The sequence below is a fragment of the Eptesicus fuscus genome, chromosome 10, assembly GCF_027574615.1.
Source record: "Eptesicus fuscus isolate TK198812 chromosome 10, DD_ASM_mEF_20220401, whole genome shotgun sequence".
Lineage (NCBI taxonomy): Eukaryota > Metazoa > Chordata > Mammalia > Chiroptera > Vespertilionidae > Eptesicus > Eptesicus fuscus.
The window spans coordinates 74,931,396-74,956,029 of NC_072482.1; the positions used below are offsets into that span (position 1 = coordinate 74,931,396).

A 24,634-nucleotide genomic window follows, 5' to 3' on the forward strand; every position below is an offset into this window, starting at 1 on the left:
GTCTTCTTTTGAAAAGTTATCTATTTAGAAAAAAAAAAAAGAAAAGTTATCTATTTAGGTCCGTTGCCCATTTTTTGATTGGGTTGTTTGTTTTCCTTTTGTTAAGTTGTATGAGTTGCCTGTAAATGTTGGAAATTAAACCCTTATCAGAGATAGCATTGGCAAATATGTTCTCCCATGCAGTGGGTTTTCTTGTTGTTTTGTTGGTTTCTTTTGCTGAGAAAAAGCTTTTTATTTTGATGTAGTCCCATTTGTTTATTTTCTCCTTAGTTTCCATTGCCCTAGGAGCTGTGTTGGTGAATATATTGCTTCGGCATATATCTGAGATTTTGCTGCCTGTGGATTCCTCTAATATTTTTATGGTTTCCTGTCTTACGTTTAACTCCTTTATCCATTTTGAGATTATTTTTGTGTATAGTGTAAGTTGGTGGTCTAGTTTCATCTTTTGTTGTATGTGTCTGACCAAATTTCCCAGCACCATTTATTGAAGAGACTGTCTTGACTCCATTATATGTTCTTGCCTCCTTTGTCAAATATTAATTGAGCATAGTGGTTTGGGTCGATTTCTGGGTTCTCTATTCTATTCCATTGGACTATATGTCTGTTCTTGTGCCAGTACCAGGCAGTTTTGAGAACAGTGGCTTTGTAATAGATCTTGATATCTGGTATTGAGATCCCTCCTACTTTGTTCTTCTTTCTCAGGATCGCTGCAGCTATTCGGGTTTTTTTTTTGTTTTGTTTTGTTTTGTTTTGTTTTTATTCCAGATGAATTTTTGGAGAATTCTTTCTAGTTCTGTGAAATATGCTGTTGGTATTTTACACAGTCAGCTTTTTCACTAGATTATCAGAAATCAAATTTGGAAATCAGTGAAGGCTTTGCTACTGAAGCCTTATTTTGTTTGAGATGTAATCAAGGCTCTCAAGTATTTAGAATTTTAAGGGAGTGCCTTAATGATGAATCAGAGGCAAATTATATAGTACTCCTAAGGCAGAAGTATTGTGTGTGTGTGTGTGTTTTATCTTTATTGCTCCTGTAGTTTTGTTTGTGTGGTCAATTTATATAACTCATCTACTTCATACCTCAGTGAGTTCCACTGAAGTTTGTAATTAACAATTAGAATGGGCTGGAAGTTTTCATTTGTATTTTATTTCATTAAATCCTTACCCAAGGAGATTTTTCCCATTGATTTTTAGAGAGTGGAAGGGAGGGAGGAGGGGGAGGGAAAAGAGAGAGAGAGAGATAGAGAGAGAGAGAGAGAGAGAGAGAGACATCGACCTGAGAGAGACATATCGATTGATTGCCTCCCACATGTGGCCCAACCTGGGCCTGGGATCTAACCTGAAACTGAGGTAAGTGCCCTTGACTGGGAATCAAACCCTCAACCCTTCTGTCTGTGGCCAATGCTCTAACCATGTAGGTAAACTGGCTTGCGTGCTATTTGTATTTTAATACCATCTGAAAATTTAATGCACCTCCTAAAGATTTGTGTGAACTCACTTACTTAGATAAATTTATTATTCACAACTTTATGAGTTATATACTATTACTACCCTTATCTATCTATCTATAAAAACCCTAATATGCAAATATACCAAATGGTGGAACAACCGAACAACCGAATAACCGGTTGCTATGATGTGCGCTGACCACCAGGGGGCACGCCTGGAACATAGCAGGTGTTGGCAGCTGTTGGCAGAGCGTGGAACATGGCAGGCATCAGCTGTGGTGGGATGGTGGAGCAGGTGAGTGGGGACGCCAGACCAAGGTGGGAAACTGGTTGCTGTCATTGGGGTGAGTCTCTGTTGGCTACTGAACATCTTTTGCTCCCGCATGCCGTGGTCCTGTTGGCGCTCGCTTGGTGCCATCAGCGGGTGCGAGCAGTGGCTACTGGCCCTGATCGCCCCTGAGGGCTTCTCCACCTCCCCTGCTCCTGAGGGGTGACTGGGGCAGCAGCCACCACTTGCACCTGCTGCTGACACTGGCCCCAATCGCTCTGCGCCATCAGCGGGTGGGAGCGGGGCTGGTGCCCTCAGCGTGTGGGAGCAGCGCCATGGGAGCGGGGCTGCTGGCAGACAGGGGATCAGGGGTGGTGGTGGGAGGGGCCGGGCGGGGGCACGAAGGATGGGCCAAGACCTGCCCATGTGCCCACCAGCCTCGCGGCCCACAGTTCCTTTCAAGGTGCACGAATTCGTGCACTGGAACCCTGGTTTTACTTATAAAGAAAAAGGCTGTAATATAAAAATTATCTAAAAGTGTAAAATAAAGAAAACACTTAAACTGTATAAAATCAGCAACTATTTTTGCGTAAAATTTTGTTTTAGAAGCTACATTAAATCACAATGATAGTTCAGAACAAACATTTGGTAGTCAGACACATTCAAATGCATGTATAAATTACATTTCAAGTCACTTATGGATATGAATTGAATTTTTATTCTTATTTCTTTCTATTATGGATGATAAAAAGCTGATTAAGCTTTTAATTTATTTCAAAAATTGGAGACTTATCTTTTATGTCTCTAAAGTACCACCATTTCAAAAAATCAAGCTAAAACTGAAGTGTAGTTTGTTCAGTAAGATAACGATTGTTTTTTACATAGCATCATTCACTTTTCATTCTAAGAAATGAGGGCATTTAATAATAGGTTATAGATTTATTCAACAACATTCAGCATTATCATAAGTGGCCCTAGATGTGTTATGTCTAAAAAGCTATACTTAATACTCTTAGCATGTTACACAGGATTGTTTGTTAATGAATGCTCAGAGAATCATGGAGATAATCCTTTATGTGGCCAGATAATTGTTTACTGGAGGTACTAATGCAAGACTCATATACATGAAACCACGTATTACATGAAAGCCTGGTGACTTACTGTAATCAGATTCTCAATTTAAAAAGAGCCTTTCCACTCCCTCTAAAGCTTGGGTTAATTCTTAAAAATATACACACAAGTTTGTTAGTGCTTACTATGGGCCTAACTAGGCCTCAACAGATGAGAGTTGTATAAGACAGAGTGCTGGCACTCAGTCAGCTTTTTCAGTAGTTCATCAGAAACCAAATCCGGAAAATAATCTGGAACGCGGGTGTAGGTCTAGGACAACTTTCTAGTAACTGTTGATCCAAATCAACAAATTGTGAGCAGTGGAATTCCGCCTCTTTGGAACTCCTGTCAGTCAACCTGCCTGTAGGCGGGGCCACGCCAAAAAGGAACCTCCGATCTGCGCGAATGCGCAAGCGTTCCCCATGCGGCGGGTGACCCTGAGAGGTTGCCGTCGCGCGCAGTGCGCAGACAGGACGTCCGGCGTGCGCAGGCGCTCGGCGCAGGGGCCTGCCGGAAGCCAAAATGGCGTCTAGGTGTTCTCCGGGCCGCAGTTGGCGCCTGATCAGTTTCTGAGCGGGTGTTTTGTAAGAGGCTGTGGCGAACGCCCTCTTCGCCGCCATGGCCCGGCATCGGAATGTTCGGGGCTATAACTACGATGAAGGTAGGTGGCAGGCTTCTGCCGCGATGTCCTGTTCTCCGTGTCAGGTGGAATCCCAGCTTATTGGCATCACTCTAGGATCTGTTTATTCCTCGTCTGAGGTGCAAGCCTGGCATTCAGAGGAGGCTCAGTTGGAGAAAATAATGCCAGAGAATGGCATTGTTTGATGTCGTGATTTCTGCCTTTGGGGTTGAGCTTATTTAGGGCCGGGGAGGTGCAGTACCGCGTCAGGTTTCGGCGAGGTGGGGACGCGGCGGTGTTTGTGCACGTAAAGCACCGTCACGTCTCCCTCGCATTGTTTCCTCCGCGTCTGGCACGCACTGCCTACTTCTGGCTTCTTTTCCCGACCCCCCAACCCCCTTTCAAACATGCCCATGAAACCTTGCTTATTTGTAACACACGGATTGACTGACTTAATGGTTACATCCAACTGTTTCGTTTTTAACTGTGTTAGTTTTACATGGTAAATCGTTTTGTGTTTTCATACATATTCAGTGCAGAATCTGGCTTGAGCTAACTGATTAATTTATTTTCTATGAGTTTCAAATTAAATTGGAAATGTAGGGGATGGTAGAAAAGATACCTATTAAAAAGATCCATTAGGTGTATACTTCATTCTTGGTTGAAAGTTCTCAATGCAAATGCATTTTGGGATGGGAAAAAAAAAAGCAGTAATAGAAGAAAGAAGGCTTCGAAAAGGACTTAGGGATTTTAAAAAATGAAATAAAAGAAAATGTATTTGAATGTTCTCTAGGAGTTTTTTAAAAAGTTAGAATTAGTTTAGGACAAGCACAACATCTCTAGGCAATGGATAATTATGGGTCATGCTAAGCATAATACAAACAAATTACAGACAAGTTTGAGTGCAGAAGAGGAATGAAGACCCATTGCTTTGTAGAGTGCAGAGCATGTAGTATGCTTGATATGTTGGTGGTTATTATTGGCACTCCCGGTAGATTATTGTAGAGCATCAATATGCTCTCACCATACTGGAGGCTAACACTCTGAACTGCATTTGGAGGCTGTAACTCTGTCAGCCTGGCATATATATACATATATACATATACATATATACACACATATATATGTTAGGTTCCTAGTGTTCACCTCAGAATGGAGGCCGTTGTAAGTATTGCAGTGGATATAAGTATTGCGTGTCGACCACAGTTACCTAGACATGACTTTAGCCTGGGAAGTATTTTTGCAGATATGCTATAAAAGACATGAATAGGCCTAATTACTTTAATAAAGTAATTACTTTTTTTAATAATTTTTTTCTTTAATAAATTTTACTTCCTCAAACAACATTAATTGTTTATTCTTCTTTAATTGAATGCTTGGTGTACTGTTCTAAGCTTTGGGGACTGATAGTAAAATGTTTGAGGGAGTCTAAAGGGGGAGATACGCAAGTCACAGAGGATTAAAGTGAGTATGAGATGCTACAAAAAGTAAGTTTCAAGGAAGCTATGGAAGTAAGAGCACCTTATTCAGAGGGTGTTGGAGGAGTAGTGTATGAATTCCATGTGAAGGAAAGCTTCCCGGAGAAGTGCTTGGCCTGCGGGAGGGAGTGCTAAACTCCTGCTTAGGTTGTCAGGTTTCTTTGGAACAATTGATGACGTCATAACCAAGCTATTCCTATAGAATAGGAGGTTCACCCCCTTTTCCTTACAAAGTTCTACTCATTTTAAGGGTCCAGTATCTCTCATTTTCCCAGTTAAGCTTTCCTTTGTACTCTCAGAATAATAATTTTAAAATTCTCAAAACTAATATAACTTCATTAGGGAGAGTTTATGCTCCAAAACCTATTGGTTCCTCTATTTAACCCTCACTTTGTTCTTCTCTGTAATTTGCATAGCACGTTACATGACTGCCTTAGCTATTAATTTAAAAGTGCCAGGAAGACAAAGTCCATATGTTTGATATTTATTCCAATAGCCGCTACATTGCTTACATGAAGTAAATACTCCCAAAATTTTGTTGAGGAAAAGAACAGCTAGCAGGGTCTTAGGCGACCCACAGGTTGAGAACGGCTGCTGTAGAGCCTAAGACCATCGGAAAACACAGATATTTACATTACGATTCATAACAGTAGCAAAATTACAGTTATGAAGTAGCAACGAAAATAATTTTATGGTTGGGGGTCACCACAACATGAGGAACTGCATTAAAGGGTCGAGACATTAGAAAGGTTGAGAACCACTGTTCTACATGAAGACAAACTGCTTTCTTGGTCTGATTTTATAACCTGTGCTTTGGGGACCGATAGTAAAATTAAAATTAGGACAAGCACTACATCTCTATGCAGTGGACAATTATGGGCCTTGCATAAAGTTATGAAAAATAAATGCTTTGTGTTTAGAGAGCATTGGTGAAAAAAATGGATGGTTTTTATTTTGGATATTTGTCAACTCCAGAAAGTCAATTTAAGTATGTGGTCTGTGGGATTATTACTTTTTAATCATATGAGGTGAAAAATTGGACCAAATTATCTTAAAAACTGAAGAACCATGTATGTTTTTATCTATAATAATAAAAGCTTAATATGCTAATTAGACCGGACATCATTCAGGACTTTCTTCCAGATGAAGCCAGAGCCGGAGGGAAGCCTGGGTCCCTGGGGCCAGAGGGAGGCCAGTGCCAGCAGCCAGTGGAAGGAAGGCCTACTCTTGCACGAATTTCGTGTATAAATGCAGAAAATCAATAAATACCTATCTTGTAGGTAAAATTTTTAGGAAAAGTAGACAATCCAAGTTCCTTTAATTTTGATGAACAATTTAATTTCTTTTGGAAAGAATCCAAATGCTTTTTTTATTAATAACTAAGAATATATAAAGAACTTATAAATGAATTTATCTCTTGTGTTTTTATTTTAGATTTTGAAGATGATGATCTCTATGGCCAGTCTGTAGAAGATGATTATTGCATTTCTCCATCAACAGGTGAATTTTAAAAATAATTTGATTTTCATTATTTAGGTGTTTAAAAATGTTAAGTAATTATTAGTGTCATTCTATGATTAGAGTGATTCCATAAGACTAATATTAAGTAATATTTAAAAAAGTAATTGTATGTTAACTTTTAAAGGTGAAAAAATAATTTCTTTACCTGTGAGTAGAATTTAAAGTTTTGATTACATCACTTGGCTTTAATCAATTGGAAGAAAACTCTGAAAACTGGCTTTTCCAATCTTCTTTGCAACATGTAATTAAACTAAATTGTACTGAAATGATAATCTTATCTAAAACTAAAACTTTTGAAGGCAGACAGCAGTTTGTTATATATTCTCAGGAATCTTGAATATTAGAAACATTGATGCGTTATGCATAGAATTTCCTTCACAGTATTTTAGTTTATCTACTCTTAATTTGGTAAATAAACCAGATAAATGTAGTTCCAATTTTTGATGGAGCCATAGATTGATTTAGAGTTCAGATTACTCATCAGAGCTGTATCTTCTGTCTAATCTGCTGAAAGTTTTCTTTTGTGCCACTGTATAAAGAAAACATTCACGTGTTCTTTGCAGCAAGACTGAATCTTAATCCAGACTCTCCTCTCACTAATTTCTCAAATAATACATCTGTCTTTAAATTTCTTTTTTTAAAATATATTTTTATTGATTTAAGAGAAGAAGGGAGAAGGAGAGAGAGAGATAGAAACATCAGTGATGGGAAAGAATCATTGATCGGCTGCCTCTTGCAAACTACCTACTGGGGATGGAGCCTGCAACCCAGACATGTGCCCTTGACCAGAATCAAACCCGGGACCCTTCAGTCCTCAGGTCGATGCTCTATCCACTGAGCCAAACGAGGGCTGTCTTCAAATTTCATTCTACTCTGTAAACAGTTAGTTAAAATGTCCTGCTAATTTTACTATGCTATAAAAGGGAGTGTAATTAAATATAGTTAAGTAGAGCATAAATGCTGGTATAATTCATAAAATTCATTTTCCACAAGTTTAAAGATTTAATGTGATTAACATTTTTATCAGTCTGCCTTTTCTTTAATACTGTGTTCCGCTGAGCTGACCTATAAACCCATTACTTTCCTGAAAACCTGACCTGTCCTGTAAACCTGTACCACTTCATTCATTCATTCATTCATTCATTCATAAATTGAATTTATTGGGGTTACATTGATTGATAAAATTATGTAGGTTTAAGGTGTACAATTCTATAATAGATCATCTATAGTGTGTTCACCACTCAAAGACATGTCTCTCTTTTTTTTAATGTGTGCAGTGAACTCTGACATTTTCTTTTCAATATATTTTTATTGATTTCAAGAGGAAGGGAGAGGGAGAGAGAAACATCAATGATAAAGCGAATCATTGATTGGCTGCTTTCTACTCGTCCCACGCTGGGGATCAAGCCTGCAACCCGGGCATGTGCCCTTGACTGGGATTGAACCCGGAACCTTTCGGTGGCAGATGCTCTATCCACTGAGCCAAACCAGCTAGGAGGTCATGTCTCTTTTCATCACCATTTATTCTCCCTTTACCCTTTCCTGCCTCTCCCCACCCCTATTTAAAACTGTGCCACTTATAGACCATATATGTCTCTTCTGACTTTTTAGAAGTCCCATTTATTTATAAAGCCACTAGTGGCCTGGTGCATGAAATTTGTGCACATTAAAGGGGGATTAATTAGAGGAAATACTTTAATATTGCTATTTGCCCTTTCTCTATAATAGAAGTGTCAGAGATGAAAGAAAATTAGTAAAATGTATATGAAAATCTTCCTCCTGTCAGAGTCTGGGGCACGCCATGGGACCCAGAATCAAGCCCTCGCACACCCTCGGCACCTCGAAATTGTGCGAGACCCAGACTCAGCCGGCCCCACCCCTATTGGGCGAGATCCAGACCCGGCTGGCCCCACCCTTGTCAAGCCCCACCAGGGAGGGGGCGCAGCCTCAGGTCCCTACTGATTGCTCGTTAAGGCTTGTTATGGGAACTCGGCCTCTGTGGGCACAGCATCTTGTGTTAAGGAATCCCTGTCTCCACTGGGCGCAGCCATCTTGACCATTATGGTGTGATGGTCAATTTGCATATTCCCTCTTTATTATATAAGATAGGTCTTCTAAAAGTTGTCTTAGCACTTCCATTCTTCCTGCCATTGTCTTTTCTTGTTACTCTGAAATACATCTAGCTCTTTTTTAAAAAAATTATTTTAGAGAGAGAGGAATGGGGGGTGGGTGAGAGAGAAAAGAAAGGATAAATGTGAGAGAGATACTTCCATTGCATGACTCCCAAACATGTCTCAACTAACTGGGGCTGGGGATCGAACCTGCAACCCAGGTTTTGCTTTATTACTTTGCCTTTGAAGTTCAGAGAAGGTACTGTGGAGCTGGATCTCAGACCTCTGAGGAGGGGAACACTGCATAGCTGGCACTGGTGTCTCGGAAGGATGCCTGTGAAGCTGGAATCAGCCTTTGAAGAGGCAGTTCTAGCCAACTGGCTGATCATAGTGTCTGAAGATGTAGGTGGGGGGCGTGTTGACGCTGTTTCTGGGAGTTCATCTTAAAGAAGCAGTCTGATATTAATTGATGTTACTGGAACAGACTGCTTCTTTAAGGTGAACTGTTGCTCGGGTGACTGGATAAGAAGCAAAAAGGAAAGAAGCACGTGTTTTCCTCCTCCAGCCTTCCAGTCTTCCTAAAAGAGAGCTAGCTGTCCAATAAGAAATATACTTTGCATAGACTTAACCTTAGCATCAGGAAATAGAGTATAGAAAAAGCCTGGTTAGAAGCTGAGGGGTGGCTTAATCTGCATTTCTTTAAAGCTCATTCAGGGATTCAAAAGACCACATGTTGTAGAGATTAAGGATAATACTTTTGGGCTCCTACAATTCATTATCACCATTGACCTGGGAAGATGATGTAGCATGAATTAGGAGATTTTAAAAAAATCTCTTCTACGTAGAGATTGGATTGAAGGCAGTACATGAGTAAATGCAGGTAGATTAGTTAGGAGACAATTATACTGATCTGGAAGAGGTGAGGATATTTTAGACAGTGTTCTCAAGATGTGGTCCATGTACCACTTGACTTGAAAATTTGTTAGAAAAGTAATTCTTGGCCCCATCCCAGAGTCAAAAACTCTGCAGATGGGATATAACTACTGTTTTAACAAACCCTCCAGGGTATTCTGAGACTTTCTTTGAGAACCATTTGTTTAGGACCTATAGCAGTGATGGGCAACCTTTTGAACTTGGTGTGTCAAACTTCGCCAAAAAACTGAGCATAACTTGGGTAGTATGTCACTTTGAGGAAAAAACATTATTTCGCAAATGTTTCATCCTCAGGAGCAGCAAATGTTTCATCCTCAGGAGCAGCAAATGTTTCATCCTTGGCATGCGGCCGCCTCAGTGGCCGCGTGTCATCAGAAATGGCTACGTGTGTCAGTGCTAACACGCGTGTCATAGGTTCGCCATCACTGACCTATAGGCTCCAGAGATAATTATAGGCCATAATGTTTATACAGGATTTGGAAGTTGGTTGGGTATGGCTTGCATGGGTGAAAAGCTTCATTAGAGAGAGGGACTAGTGAAAAACATCTTAATATTGCAGATTAACACATTTAGTCTTATTTGGATAAATTATGCTTAATCTTGAGTAGTGAGCTAAGAATACATAAGGTTAGGCATTCTGAGAGTGTTTTTCTGAGATTGGCCTAGTTTTCTTTCTTTTTTTTAATCCTCACCCAACGATATTTTTCCATTGAGTTTTTTAGAGAGAGTGGAAGGGAGAGACACAGAGAGAAACATTGTTGTGAGAGAGACACATTGATTGGTTGCCTCCCCCATGGGGATTGAGCCTGCAACCAAGGTACATGCCCTTGACCGGAATCGAAACCGGGATCCTTCAGTCCACGGGCCAACACTCTATCCACTGAGCCAAACTGGCTATGGCTCTTTATATATATTGATTTCAGAGAGGGAAGGGAAAGGAGAGAGAGATAGAAACATCAATGATGAGAGAGAATCATTGGTTGGTTGCATCCTTCATGCCCCCTGCTAGGAATTGATCCTGTAACCTGGGCATGTGCCCTGACCAGGAATCAAACCCTGATCTGGTTCATGGGTTGACACTCAACCACTGAGCGACACCGGCTGGGCTGACCTAGTTTTCTTGAGGTCAGAATTTACCTTGTCTCTCACAGCTCGTGAAGTGTGTCTAGTTTGTGGTTCACATCCAAGACAATCTGACTCTTTGAGAGTTACTTTTGTACACAACAAGAAGTCAACTGATTGGGACTGGTAAATAAGGGAGTAAGAATGGCATACTAGATAGAAAAAACAACATGCTTAAGTAGTGGCTTCTGAGTGAGATGTGTTTGGGAAGACTCACAAGATAAATGCAATTGCGGTAGGAAAGAGGGCTAGGAAATAGGAGCCAAATTATGGAAGGCAGTTTTTAATTTTAGGTGTGTAGTGTCAGCTTATTAATAGTTTTGATTTTAGGGGAGTAATGATGATGTAATACAAAGTGACTGGACTACAGGTGAGGCAGATGGAAGAGGAGGCTGAGGAGGCTTGTAGGCTAGTGTTTCCTAACTTTCCCTGATGATACCAATCAGCTGGAAGTGTTTTTAAAAATACAGATTCTCTGCCCCATTCCAGCACCACTGAATCCAACTATTTCCAGGGGAAGAGACCTAGAAAGTCAAATCTTGAATGAATGCCTCATACATGATTTTTATTTTAAGGTGTTTGGGAAACAATTTTAGGCGATTTCAAGAGTCAGGTTTTGAATTCTTTGAACTTCTATGCTTGTAAAAAACCTTAATTTTGAAAGTCATTATAGGTGTCCAATTTTTCAGAAAGCATTTAAATTTTTAGAAAGAAACAGCATTTTATATTTGCCCCCCTTTTTTGCCATTGCCCTTGTCTTTTTTTAAATTGTATTTGTTATCTTTTGGGTTCTCATTTCAACTTCAAATATTTGGACATTTTTTTCTCCCTCTAACTTCCCTCCTCCTCCTCGCCTGTCTCCCCTGGAAATCCAGCCATTAATATTTCCAAAACAATGGCCACAATATAAGTTTCTGAGTTGATTTGTGTCTGGGTTTGGGGTAGAAAAAATAGCTTCTAGGAGGTAGAGTAGAAGCCGGGTCATTGACAACTTCCTTTTCTTTGTCAATATTTCCTAAGTGAAAATTGATGAGAGGAGTATATGACTTATTACCTCACTTAATTTTTTATTTCTCTTAGGTTTTTCTTCACAGTTCAGAGCTATGAGAGGAAGTTGGGAAAAGTTCATTTGTTACTTTTAGGCTAAACTGAATGGTTTATTTCAGCCAGGAAAGTAATTTGTAAGTGACCAACCACAAAATGGCCCTGTTTACATTTTTTTAGTATTACCACATTTTATTAAATCTAAAAAGCTATGGATTGTACAATAATTTTATGTACTACTTAAAAAAAATCACCCATCAGTCTTAGCTATAATGCTAAGATGCCATGTGATTGAGACATTCCCTCATTCTGAGATTTTAACGTGAAAAAAAAGTGGTCATCTTAGAGTATCTATGAAGTAGGATGTTTCTTCTGCTGTTTTAGCCAGGCTGACTTTATAAAGCAATGTTACATTCTCTTTGCACAAGAGGGAGGGAAATAGGGATATATATGAATTCTTGAAAAATGACCAACTTGTGGTCTTGAAAATTGTATGCTAAAAAAAGCAGAACTTCTGGAAAAAAAATAGGATCCTGATAGACCACTCATCTATAAAGTACTAACAAAAACAGTAATCATCTTAATAAAAATTCTTGCACATTTTGAAAAGATACATTAACTTTCTCCCCCCCCCCCCTTATTTTTTTTATTGATTTCAGAGAGGGAGGAAGGGGGAGAGAGAGAGAGAGAGAGAGAGAGAGTGAGAGAGAAATGTTTGAGAGAGATATATCAATCAGTTGCTTCCTATATGTGCCCCGACTAGGGACCAAACCTACAACCTAGGTATGTGCCCTGATGGGAAATTGAACCTGAGACCTTCCTGTTCACAGGACAACACTCCAACTAACTGAGCCATACCAGCCAGGGCTACATGAACTTTCTAATAAATATTCCAGTAAACATAGGTCATTACATTATAAAAATAAATGGTGAGCCTTAGCTGGTTTGGCTCAGTGGATAGAGTTTCGGCCTGTGGACTGAAGGGTCCCAGGTTCAGATTCCGGTCAAGGGCACATGCCTGGGTTGCAGACTCGATCCCCAGTAGGGGGCGTGCAGGAGGCAGCCGATCAATGATTCTCTCTCATCATTGATGTTTCTATCTCTCTCTCCCTCTCCCTTCCTCTTTGAAATCAATAAAAATATATTAAAAAAAAAAAAAAGTGAAAGCCTGATGTAAAAACGATGTTAAGAAAGAGTTAATACTGATGAGTAATGTTGCAGAGGCAAAATGCTTACAGATCTTAGAGAGCCAAGCAATAAGCACACACAAAGACAGGACACATGGCCAAACTGAGCCCAGAGGAAGCATGTGGGGCTATCTGGTATCACAATACAATTACAGTTGTAACTAGAGGCCCGGTGGGGTCCTGCGGCCTGGCCTGCAGGGATCAGGCCGAAACCGCTCAGTGCACGGATTCGTCCAGGGCATGTCCGGCCCATCTTGCCCAGTCTCGCCCAGTCTCTATGGGCTGGACCCCAGCAGCAAGCTAACCTACCGGTCAGAGTGTCTTCCCCCTGGTGGTCAGTGCGCGTCATAGCGACTGGTGGGATGGTTGAACGAATGGTTGGGCACTTAGCATATTAGACTTTTATTATATAGGCACTTCTATGGTTGGTGTCGTGGACTTTGTACTTGTTGCCATTATGCAGTGATGCAAAACATTGAGGTACTGGGGGGGAATATCTCATAAACCAAAGCAACTTGAATAGTATACTTTAATTATTCCCCTAATTATCATTTGATATGAGCTAGTTTGGTTAAGGAAATGTGCATTATAGCAGAATAGATTGAATCCTCTCAGGTGCTCTATATTTCTTTTATTCTGTTCTTTAGTTTTTCTGATGTTCTTGCCTCCTTGTTATAAGTGCTCCAGTCTTCAGTGATTACTTAATCTTCTCTGCTTCTACAGTACTTGTTATCTGTACTACTCATTTGACTTTTAAAATACGTCAATTCATTTTACTTTTTGCCTTCCTGCTAATCTATAAGGCCATCATTGATTTATACTATGAATAGGTAGCATTATGCCATGGCATTTTGATTATAGGTTTTACATAAGCCATAGTGTTATCTACTAGTCAATGCATATATATATATATATATGTATATGTATATGTATATATTCTATGTATACATATGTATATGTATATGTATATAACTAACTACATTCAAAATTTATAGAAAATGCGTATATATATATATGTATATACATATACATATATGTATATGTATATACATATATATATATATACGCATTTTCTATAAATTTTGAATGTAGTTAGTTATATACATATATATATGTATATACATATACATATATATGTATATGTATATACATATATATATATATATATGCATTTTCTATAAATTTTGAATGTAGTTAGTTTTCCTTTCATAGGTAATAACTTTCTGAAAACATGCATAAAAGTCAAATGTGGGAATGCTTAGCAATAGACTTCCATGTCACATGCTCTTCCAGAAAGCCAAAGAATATAAAATCTCTAATAATGGCTTGCCTTTAGAATATTATATTGATACTAGTGGCCCGGTGCATGAAATTCGTGCACATTAAAAGGGGATTAATTAGAGGAAATAATTTAATACTGCTATTTGCCCTTTCTCTATAATAGTAGTGTCAGAGATGAAAGAAAATTAGTAAAATGTATATGAAAACCTTCCTCCTGTCAGAGTCTGGGGCTCAACATGGGACCCAGAGTCAAGTCCCCGCCCACCCACATGCACTTCAAAATCGCATGAGACCCAGACCCGGCTGGCCCCCACCCCCATTGGGCTAGATCCAGACCTGGCCAGTCCCACCCTTGTCAAGCCCTGGCCTGGTGCCAGGACGGGGGGCGTGGCCTGAGGTCTCCCAGCCCAGACCGGGGTGGGAGGCGTGACTTGAGGTCCCCCGTCAAGCCCCGCTAGGTGGGGGGCATGGCCTGAGGTCCCCCATCAAGCCCTGCCAGGTGGGGGGATGCAGCCTCAGGTCCCCCGGCCCAGCACCTGGAGGGAGGCACAGCCTCAGGTCCCCCATCAAGCCCCAGCGGCAGGGGGGTGCAGCCTCAGGTCCCCCGGCCCAGCACCTGGAGGGAGGCACAGCCTCAGGTCCCCCATCAAGCCCCAGCGGCAGGGGGGTGCAGCCTCAGGTCCCTCGGCCCGGCACCGGGAGGGGGGCACAGCCTCAGGTCCCCCATCAAGCCCCACTGGCAGGGGGGTGCAGCCTCAGGTCCCCCGGCCCAGCACCGTGAGGGGGTTGCAGCCTCAGGTCCCCTGTCAAGCCCCGCTGGGCAGGGAGGCGCAGCCTGAATTCACCCAACCAGCACTGGGGGTGCACCTTGAGGTCCCCCATCAAGCCTCGCTGGATGGGGAGCATGGCCTGAGGTCCCCTGTCTAGCCCCATGGGGGTGGGGGTGGGGGAGGGCGTAGCCTCAGGTCCCTGCTGATTGCTCGTTAAGGCTCCTTATGGGAACTTGGCTTCAGCTGTGGGTGCAGCCATCTTTGTGATGGAGTGATGGTCAATTAGCATATTCCCTCTTTATTAGATAGGATTTCTATCCTTCTTCCCTATTCTTTAATTTTATACCTTCACAATTGAACACAGTTTCTAAGAATTGAGCTCAGTGGGCATCTAGTCAAGTCAACACTTTGGGCATGCATGATATTTTCTTCTTTGCTCACTTGTATTTTGTGTGTGATATTCAGGCATATATTGGCACTTTGATGTTTTGTCCTTCTTCCTTTTAATGAAATATATAATACCCATTTACATACTGACACTGTGCCAGTACTGCAGAGTAGCGGAGAATGAGGTCTGAAAGTCAAAGTTAGGAATATGATACTAGTATACGGTTATCAGTGTATGATTGAAAATATGAGTTGTTCAAAAGTTAAGATCTATGATTTTGGTCAACTCTTGGGTTTAGGCAAATTAGCAGTTTTTGGAAATTGAAGACTTAGTCTGTTTCTAATATTTTCATAATTATACAAATAAGCAAGTTTGATATGAGGTTTGGAATATTTATACCAAAGAAGAGAAATTTTTAAGGAGGATAGAGTAGTAGACAAGGATGAGATATTAGGAAAGGTAGTTTTTGAAAACTATAGAGAAAGTAAACTCAGGGTAATGGTTTTGAAAATAGGAGGAAATAAGGAAGATGATTATAAGAAGCTAATGAGTAGTTAGTAAGGACATTTGAGAAGGATTTGGGGTATGATATGTTTTGTCTTTGTTTTTATCCAGTATTATAGAATGTAGATAAATGGCTATAGATAGTAGATCAGAATCCTTAATTTTTGCTTTAACTTTTGTAAAAAAAGTTAATGAGAAATGACTGTATAAAAGCATTCTTCAATCATTTTATATTCTAGCTGCTCAGTTTATTTACTCACGACGTGACAAACCTGCTGAGCCTGTAGAAGAATATGATTATGAAGATCTGAAAGAATCCTCCAATTCTCTTTTGAACCATCAGCTAAGTGAATTTGATCAAGGTATAGTAAGAGTAGTCTGTGTTTTTTATCTGAAAATGATTAATAACCAGTATACTAGAACGTCAGTTTTATTGTGATTGTTCATAGTAGTGATTGTGGGTAGTAATGGTATAAATGTATCTTATATTTTGAAGGAATATACATTTTATTAAGTATATTTTGTTAGCATATGATTGTGTATTTGAAAATTGATTGTGTGGCTGTTATTTAGTAACTGGAATTTTTATTGAAATCTTCACCTGATCTTCTTAAGAGAGAAACTTCAGTGATTTGTTTTCTTTTAGTAATAATTACTGTTTCATATGCTCTATGTAGAACTTATGATTAGATTATAGAAGTTTATTTCTTTACAAAACATTAGGTTCCAGAGGCTGTTTTTATTTGTTTGCTTTTTAAATTTTAAGTCCAAAGTAACACTGTGCAAGTGTTCTGATGGGTCATATCCATGTAAATTAAGTGTCAAGATAGAACTCATAAATGGTAATGTCATTGGTTCTGAATTTGCATCTTTACAATTCTCTTAAACATTTTAACAAAAATATTTGTATTTAGGTATTCCTCTATTACAGTGATGGGCAACCTTTTGAGCTTGGTGTGTCAAACTTTGCAAAAAAACTGAGCATAACTTGGGTAGTGTGTCACTTTGAGGAAAAAACATTATTTCGCAAATGTTTCATCCTCAGGAGCAGCAAATGTTTCATCCTCGGCATGTGACCGCCTCAGCGGCCACGTGTCATCAGAAATGGCTATGCGTGTCAGTGCTGACATGCGTGTCATAGGTTCGCCATCACTGCTCTATTATATAGTAGATATTAATGTATACAATTTACAATTTTTTTCAAGCATTAATCATTGTTATTTAGGAGACAGTTATTACAGTGATTTCTTAATTAATGAAATTGTTCCTTTGATAGAGAAGATGGGTATGTTTGGATAAAAATATAAATCATCTATACTAATAAAAGAGTAATATGCAAATTGGTAACGATGCCCTCACAGTAACAACCGAACAGCAGGCTGCATGGGGCGACCAGGCCAGCGGGGGGGGGGGGGGTAGCGAGGGATGACCAAATGACTGACCAGCAGGCTGCGTGGGGCAACCAGGCTGGCAGGGGGGGCAGTGGGGGGTGACCAGGCTGGCAGGGGGGGCAGTGAGGGGTGACCAGGCCGGCAGGGGGGGCAGTTGGGGGCGACCAGGTCGACAGAGGGGGGGCAGTTGGGTGCAACCAGGCCAGCAGGGGGGGCAGTGAGGGGCAACCAGGCCAGTGGGGGGGGCATTTGGGGGCGACTAGACCAGCTGGGGGGGCAGTTAGGGGTGATCAGGCTGGCAGGGGTTGCAGTTAGGGGCAATCATGCATGCAGGCAGGTGAGCAGTTAGGAGCCAGCGGTCCCGGATTGTGGGAGGGATGTCCAACTGCCGGTTTCGAAACCGGCAGTTGGATATCCCCAAAGTAGTCCCGGATTGGAGAAGGTGCAGGCTGGGCTGAGGGGACCCCCCTGTGCATGAATTTCATGCACCGGGTCTCTAGTTACAAATAAGTTGTAGAGGAAAAAGTAGAGTTGAACATCCTACTATGGTTTCAAATTCTTCTTTCAGGTTTGAAGATTGAGGGTTCTTTCATGATACCATTTAGCATAGCTTTTAATTATTGCTGTCTGTTCTAGCTCGTCTTTATTCATGCCTTGATCATATGAGAGAGGTATTTGGAGATGCTGTGCCAGATGACATATTGATTGAAGCAGTTTTGAAGAACAAGTTTGATGTGCAGAAGGCTTTGTCAGTGGTTCTGGAACAAGATAAAATGCAGAAATTGAAGGTCAAGAATGAGGGAGCAATATCGACAGGAAAGATAGCAAAAGGTATGCTTTTACTTGTTCTCTTTTAGTTTGTTTTATAGTTAATGTTTTAAAAGAGGCTGTGATTTGCTTGAGCTGTTAAGGAAAATGGGCAGAAAATTTTGCATGTTACAATCACTCATTTGGTTTTCTAGTTTGTGAAATTTTAAGCTGAGTGCTCTGTTCCCTCTGTCAAAGCCTTTTTGCCCCTCTGCTTGCTTTCATAACTAACAGGATATAGGGGAAATAAAGTCCTATTAAAAACTAGACAAGACACGAGCCTTTTGGTAGTAGCTTAGAGAGCTTTTAAATTACTATTGTTTTTTAACTCTAATGGTTCAGGAGATGGAAATTAATAGCCCGACAATGTAAAAAAAAAATCCCTTTATGCTTATATTATTTACAAAAGCAATTTAGTTTTATTTAACCACTTAACTGCCACGATATTTTTAATTTAATTAAAAAAGGTCCGCTGCTTGTGTCTATAGATGCTTATGGCGTACAGATGGTTAAATATCACAAATATCATAATTATACTACTCTTGCATTTATAGCCAGATGTTTAATTTTAAGTTTGTAGAGTTTGTGATTAAATTTGGGATCTAGTTGACATAAGAAGGGAACTGAGATACTTTTATAGTAACTGGTATGCGATCTATCAGTAGGAACGTGATGATTTGTTAATGGGTTGATATTTACTGTAAGCTGAGGACTAGATTTTTGCCATAACAAAGTTATACGTAGTCTGCTACCATTCAGTAAGGGTGATTTTTATTTTCTTTAAAAATTGTTTTGTAATTTTGTGGTAAGTACTTTTAACTAACCAAACATGAGAATGAGTCTGTAATATGTCATCTATATCAATAGTTTATCCCAGATCGTTGTAGAACTTAAATTATTAGGATGACATTTGCTTGTTTTTAATACATTAAAAATACAGAAAATGAGCCTACTTTTTTCCACTGGTTTTTAAGACATTTTGAATTTGAGACATTCCTGACTATAATTTAAGTGTTATAGCCTCACATTATAAAATTTATGGAAATTAGAACATTAATTAACTTGGTACTTATTTGTATATGTCAATGAACAAAGTAGGAAGGTCACTTTGGATAGTTAAAGGAAGGTAAAATTCTCTTATTGATTTTTAGAGTGTTCACTTTTTATTAAATAATGATCAATTATCACTTTATTCATGTCATAATCAAAGAAACATTTAGTAATTAATGCCTCATTTCATGTTTCCTTTTGGTTGCTGTGACTGTCTTCTGCATATGTGAACCTATTCATCTGAAAATTAATGGCTCTTGTAAGGTAAGGAGTCTTATTATCTTACTCTGAAGTTTCAGCTGATAATGTTCAAAGCTCTTGTCCTCAGTCTGCAAACCATTTGGATTGCAGTAGCAAACCATTTGATTTTTCTGGTCCAGTAGCAAAATGTGGATTATATCATAATTCCTCAGTTGTACCAAGTCACTTTTTACTCCATAAAAAAAAGAAACTGGACAGGCCTAGAAGTGAAAAGAAACTAGAATCATGTAAGTTAACAAAAGAGCTGTCACTAGCTGAACTAATTGATGATATGCCAAGAGATTCTTTTAAAAGTCAGCCATCTGTCAGATTATCATCTGCAGATAGTCTGGAAAGTCTACTTTCAAAGAGTCCAGATGCCAATTTGTTAGGACCTCATGCATCTGAATGTGTCCCCAAAGATGATTCTGCTTTCAAAGGAATTCCAGATTTAAAATCCTTAATGATTAAGAACACGACACCGAATAACTCTTTATTTATTCAAAATAATTCACTACCTGATTTGCAAAACATTCCAGTACGAAGCAGTTTAGAAAGTTTAAATAATCCTTTGCTCCCGACTAGCTCATTGGAAAATACGGCTCTTGATAATTCAAACGCTCATAAAATGACTGAAGTTGGAAGCATTTCTTCAGTTGAACAAAGTCCGAAGAATTATATTTTAACAAATGACAATTTGCAGTTTTTCCAATGTGGAAGTCCATCCCTAGCTGAACTGTTTCAGGACCACAAAGAAAACAATCCAACCCAATGCTGTACTTTATCTGATCTTTGTAACCAGTCATCTGCCAGTTTGGGATCCTTTCCCCTATCACAACTAGCAAATCGGTGTATGTCTTCAACTGGAGTATCAGAATTAACAGGATCTCTGTCATCTTTGGCATTTCATAAAACTACTCCTACAAGAGACTTTGAGAATTTGTCACTTTCTGATTTGATTGCAGAAACGATTGATATAGACAGCACTCAGAATAAGAAAGATTCCGTTAAGCTCAGTTTATCTGAAATGAGGTCACCTGAAATAGATTCAAATATTGACCTTAGTGTTCTTATAAAAACTTCAGATTTTGTTCCAAAACCTGTAGTAGACCAATCAATTGCTCCAACACCAGGAACTAAAGTTCTGAGTTCGAAGCTAGGGAAACATTCCATTTCTGCTAAGGATAATAAGAAAAACAATAAAGGCTCTCTGAGTAGGAAACCACCTTTTTCTCTGTCTTGGACCAAGGCCCTTGCTGCTAGACCTTCAGCTTTTGCTTCAACACTATGTCTTCGTTACCCATTGAAAAGCTGCAAGCGACGCACCCTTGACCTTTATAAGACTTTTCTTTATAGTAGACAAGTTCAAGACATAAAGGACAAAGAAATAAGTCCTCTTATAGCAATAACACCATTTGACTTCAAATCAGCATCTCCTGATGACATTGTAAAAGCTAATCAAAAGAAAGTTTTTACTAGAGAATAGTCACAAAACGGAAAACATGATAACTGTTGTAGAGCGTTTTATTTTAAAGTGATTTAAAGTCTTTATAGGATGACTATTATGAATTTAAGTTGTGATTTTTATATTAAAATTGTCTTAAGTTGATAAGTTTAGTTGATATGAATTTTTGCACTGAAATTTCATTTTTACTCTTTTTTAATGATAACTGGCTTTATTTAAGTTGATAGCTTATACTGGGTGTATGTTTACAAATTGCATATGAAAACTTGATATTGTGAAATCAAACCTCAGATACAATATTTTTGTTTGAAGCATTGAACTTTTTTACAATGAGACATTTTCTTTTATAAAATATTTTTGTGCTTTATTCTTAAATAAAATGCTACCATTTAGATTACTATAGTTTAGTGATTAATGTTTTTCTTATATGTGGCATAGCATAGCTGAGACAGAATTACATTTTAAAATATTACTGGTATCATTCCAAGTTTCATTTTTTTCTGGAGGTGAAACTAAAATTTTTCTATTAGAAAAATCTTTAAATTCCTGACTTTTCAGAATACTGTGGAGGTTGTTGAAATACATTTTTTGATGAAAATAAAATGAAAATTCTTTAAGGGACTGTGTAAATATTGAAGTTGAATTAAAACACAAAGTATTTTTATATATTTTCAAGACCATTTGTCCTAAATGCATACTTCCAAATAAATATATAGAAAGTTTTTAAGTATGGTTGTATGTTTTTTGAATAGGTAGTTTTATCAGATCTCTAACTTTTTTACTATAAGTAATGAAATGTAGAGTTTTTCTCTTTGCTACTGATAGCTTTGCATGCTAAGTTTCAGCAATGCCAGACCAAATAAGAGCTCTTCTGAACAGTAGAACAAGTATGTAATTCTTCCCTTAAAGCAGTTTTTTCACCTAGCAATCAGAATCACTGGGGGAATTTTTTCAGAACAGATACTGTGGCTTCACTTGAGACGTGGTCAACCCCTCTCTGGGGGATGGCATTTGGGAATGTGTGTTTTCAAAATAGTCCTATGTGATTCTGATATGTTACTTCTGCTGAGGAACTACTGCCTTAGAGAAAGAAATAAGTAGAATGAAAGGAATTACTAATGCTTAGAATAACATCTGACCAACTTGAATTCATAATTCATATTTTCTAGTAATCAGGAATACCAAGGAAAATTTCTGAGTAGAAATTATGGTCTTTTACATACTACTAAGAGGATGCTGGTATTATATTATTAATATTTCCTGAAGAAAAAATACTATTTAAAATATTATGTCTTAATGAAAATGGAGTAGCTGACCTTTTACCAGGAAAAATATATTTTTCTCTGACATCTGCTTTTAATAAATTTTTTTTTTTTATATTTCTAGTTTTATTTATAGAATGACATTCCAGTCTTTTTAGCTATGTATGATCTTCTTATATTCACTGTTTTGGTGGGAACACTTAAGCCAACATTGTCTTTATAGTTCTTGACCAAAAACTTCCTTGTGATGTCTTAATTTTTAATTACATATTTCAGTGCACAACATGCTTTTTAGGAGATCATATAAATCATATTTTATGATTAATTTTAAAGTTTGAATTACTGATTTTGTAGTCTTGGACCTTAATCAAACATTTTTACAGTTTTGAACTTTTAGTATATGACTCATCAACTGGATTTATGTATAAGCAGTCTCCAATTTAGAAGTCAGTTGTGTTCTAAGAGTTTGTTTGGAATTGACAATAATTCCTGATAGAGTTAGTGCTACATATGTGGTCCACTTTGCACATGAATCCACAAATACTTATTTAACTCATATTGAGTTGAACTGTGTGGTACCTTCTTTTAAACAAACGAATTTTCAGGTAGGAAATACAATACTTTTTAAGTCACATAGATCTTGCAGTGTGAACGAAATGTCCCTTTGTTGGGTGATTAGAATTATAACTACCATTTATAAGATTATTTTAGAGGGAAAATTCTATATTATAGGGTGATAGGGAAGGCAATTATCCTATTCAATAAAGAGGTAATATGCAAATTAACCCTCATGCCCTCACAAGATGGCTGCCTACGACGAGGCTAGCAGGGGGCTTAGTGAGGGATGACCAAATGACTGAACAAGCAGGCTGTGTGGGCAACCAGGCTGGCAGGGGGGCAGTTGGGGATGGCCAGGCCAGCAGGGGGTCAGTTGGGGGCGACCAGGCTGGCAGGGGGGGCAATCAGGCCAACAAAGGGGGCAGTAAGAGGTGACCAGGCTGGCGGGGCCGGGGGGGGGCAGTTGGGTGTGACCTGGCCAGCAGTGGGGGGCAGTTAGGGGAGACCAGGCCAGCCAGGGCGGGGCAGTTAGGGGCAACCAGGCAGGCAGGCAGGTGAGCTAATGATTAGGAGCCAGTGGTCCAGGGTTGTGAGAGGGATGTTCTCGGGCCTAAACCGGCAGTCGGGCATCCCCTGAGGGGTCCCGGATTGGAAGGGTGCAAGCTGCGCTGAGAGGACCTCCCCCCCCCCACCACCATGCATGAATTTTGTGCACTGGGCCTCAAGTTCTTTAATGTCTCCCTGTTTTTTTTTTTACTTGTCATGGCTACTAGTCTGTCAGGAGTGTCCATGGAATGCATTTGCCCTGTTGACTAGGGAAATGTCACTGTCTTGAGATTCAGAGGGTGGAACCAAGAAGACCCTCTGCCCCTTCCCTTCTTGGCCATTAGCACTTGGAAAAGAGACAAGGGTCTGCTTGTTCATGGAGACGCTGCTAGTGATAATGATTGCTCCCACTAAATGCATATTATGCATCGACTGCTGTCTTGGTAGCTCAGGTATATTAACTGTTTTTGGTTTACTTTCCAGTTCAAATATCAATTTTGAGGTGCAAAATCTTTTTTATTTGCATTATGATCAAGTACATTAATATTTTACTTTAGGAATAGAAATATTGTAATTACATTCTAAATGATATAAAATACAAAAGACATTTAAAGTGACCATTTTACTCTTAATTTCTTGTGTCTTTTAAAAGATCATACTAGTAGATGTTTTGTCCTAGTGCATTCTAAAGTCTTTGGTTGGCTTTTTTGGTTATGGTTCTTACCATTGATTGCTAAGAACTGGTGTTTCATTTCCATACAGAACGTTTTGTTGAACTTCCTATTTTGTTTTATCTTTCTCTTTATTTCCTATTAACTAAACTGGCATCTTAACCTCTTTTTCTCCCTTTGGCTTAGAGCCCTTCTTTCTTGAACGTTCCTTCATTTTTTTTTTTTTTTTTTATCATATAAGTAGTAATAACTATTCTCTCAGTATAAATTTTTAGTATGCAGTGGGAGGTTATGCAACTAATTGTCATGCCAAAGATAAAATTTGTACAGTGCTTTTCTGGTTATTTAAACTTCTTTTATAATATAAGTAGTAATAACCATTCTCAGTATTTAATTTTTAGTATTCAGTGGGAGGTCATGCAACTAATTGTCACACCAAAGATAAAATTAATACAGTGCATTTCTGATTATTTACCTTTTAAATTGACCCTGAATCTCTGTGTGGCCAATTGCAAATAAACAAGTACACAATTGTATATTCAGGAAGGACCATGTATCAGTTTTCTGTTTCTTGCTCATACAAGTATATATTTGGTTATAAAATCAGTTTTGTGGTAGCTTAGAAATTGTCTTCTGTTACAAAGATAAAGAAAGGTAATGTTGACTAGACAGACATAGATATGAGTATCTTTATTAGGTTTCTTTTATAATTATATAAGGTTCAGTGTATATAGATGTTTATTATAATTTTTAGTTTTTAGGGTATAAAAAGACTTGTCACTTTTTGAGTGTGTGTGTACATTTTTGTAAAAATTACATAGAAATAATGATAATTCTGAGGTTTTCTTAAATCAAGTATG

The 24,634-nt window shown here is 38.8% G+C and overlaps 1 protein-coding gene across 6 annotated transcripts in view; it reads left to right on the forward strand.

Annotated features, from left to right (window-relative positions):
- Positions 1-3,222: 3,222 nt before the first annotated feature.
- HBS1L (HBS1 like translational GTPase) overlaps positions 3,223-24,634 on the forward strand; it is a 76,933-nt gene continuing 55,521 nt past the window's right edge. The window contains exons 1-5 of one of the 6 annotated variants that reach the window (XM_008162199.3): positions 3,223-3,487; positions 6,358-6,423; positions 16,024-16,146; positions 17,812-18,006; positions 19,302-20,781. In XM_008162199.3, coding sequence (XP_008160421.2) covers positions 3,445-3,487; positions 6,358-6,423; positions 16,024-16,146; positions 17,812-18,006; positions 19,302-20,758 — 1,884 coding nt within the window. In that variant the 5' untranslated portion in view covers positions 3,223-3,444 and the 3' untranslated portion in view covers positions 20,759-20,781. The other 5 variants (XM_008162182.3, XM_054721730.1, XM_054721732.1 and 2 more) reach the window with 5 other exon arrangements.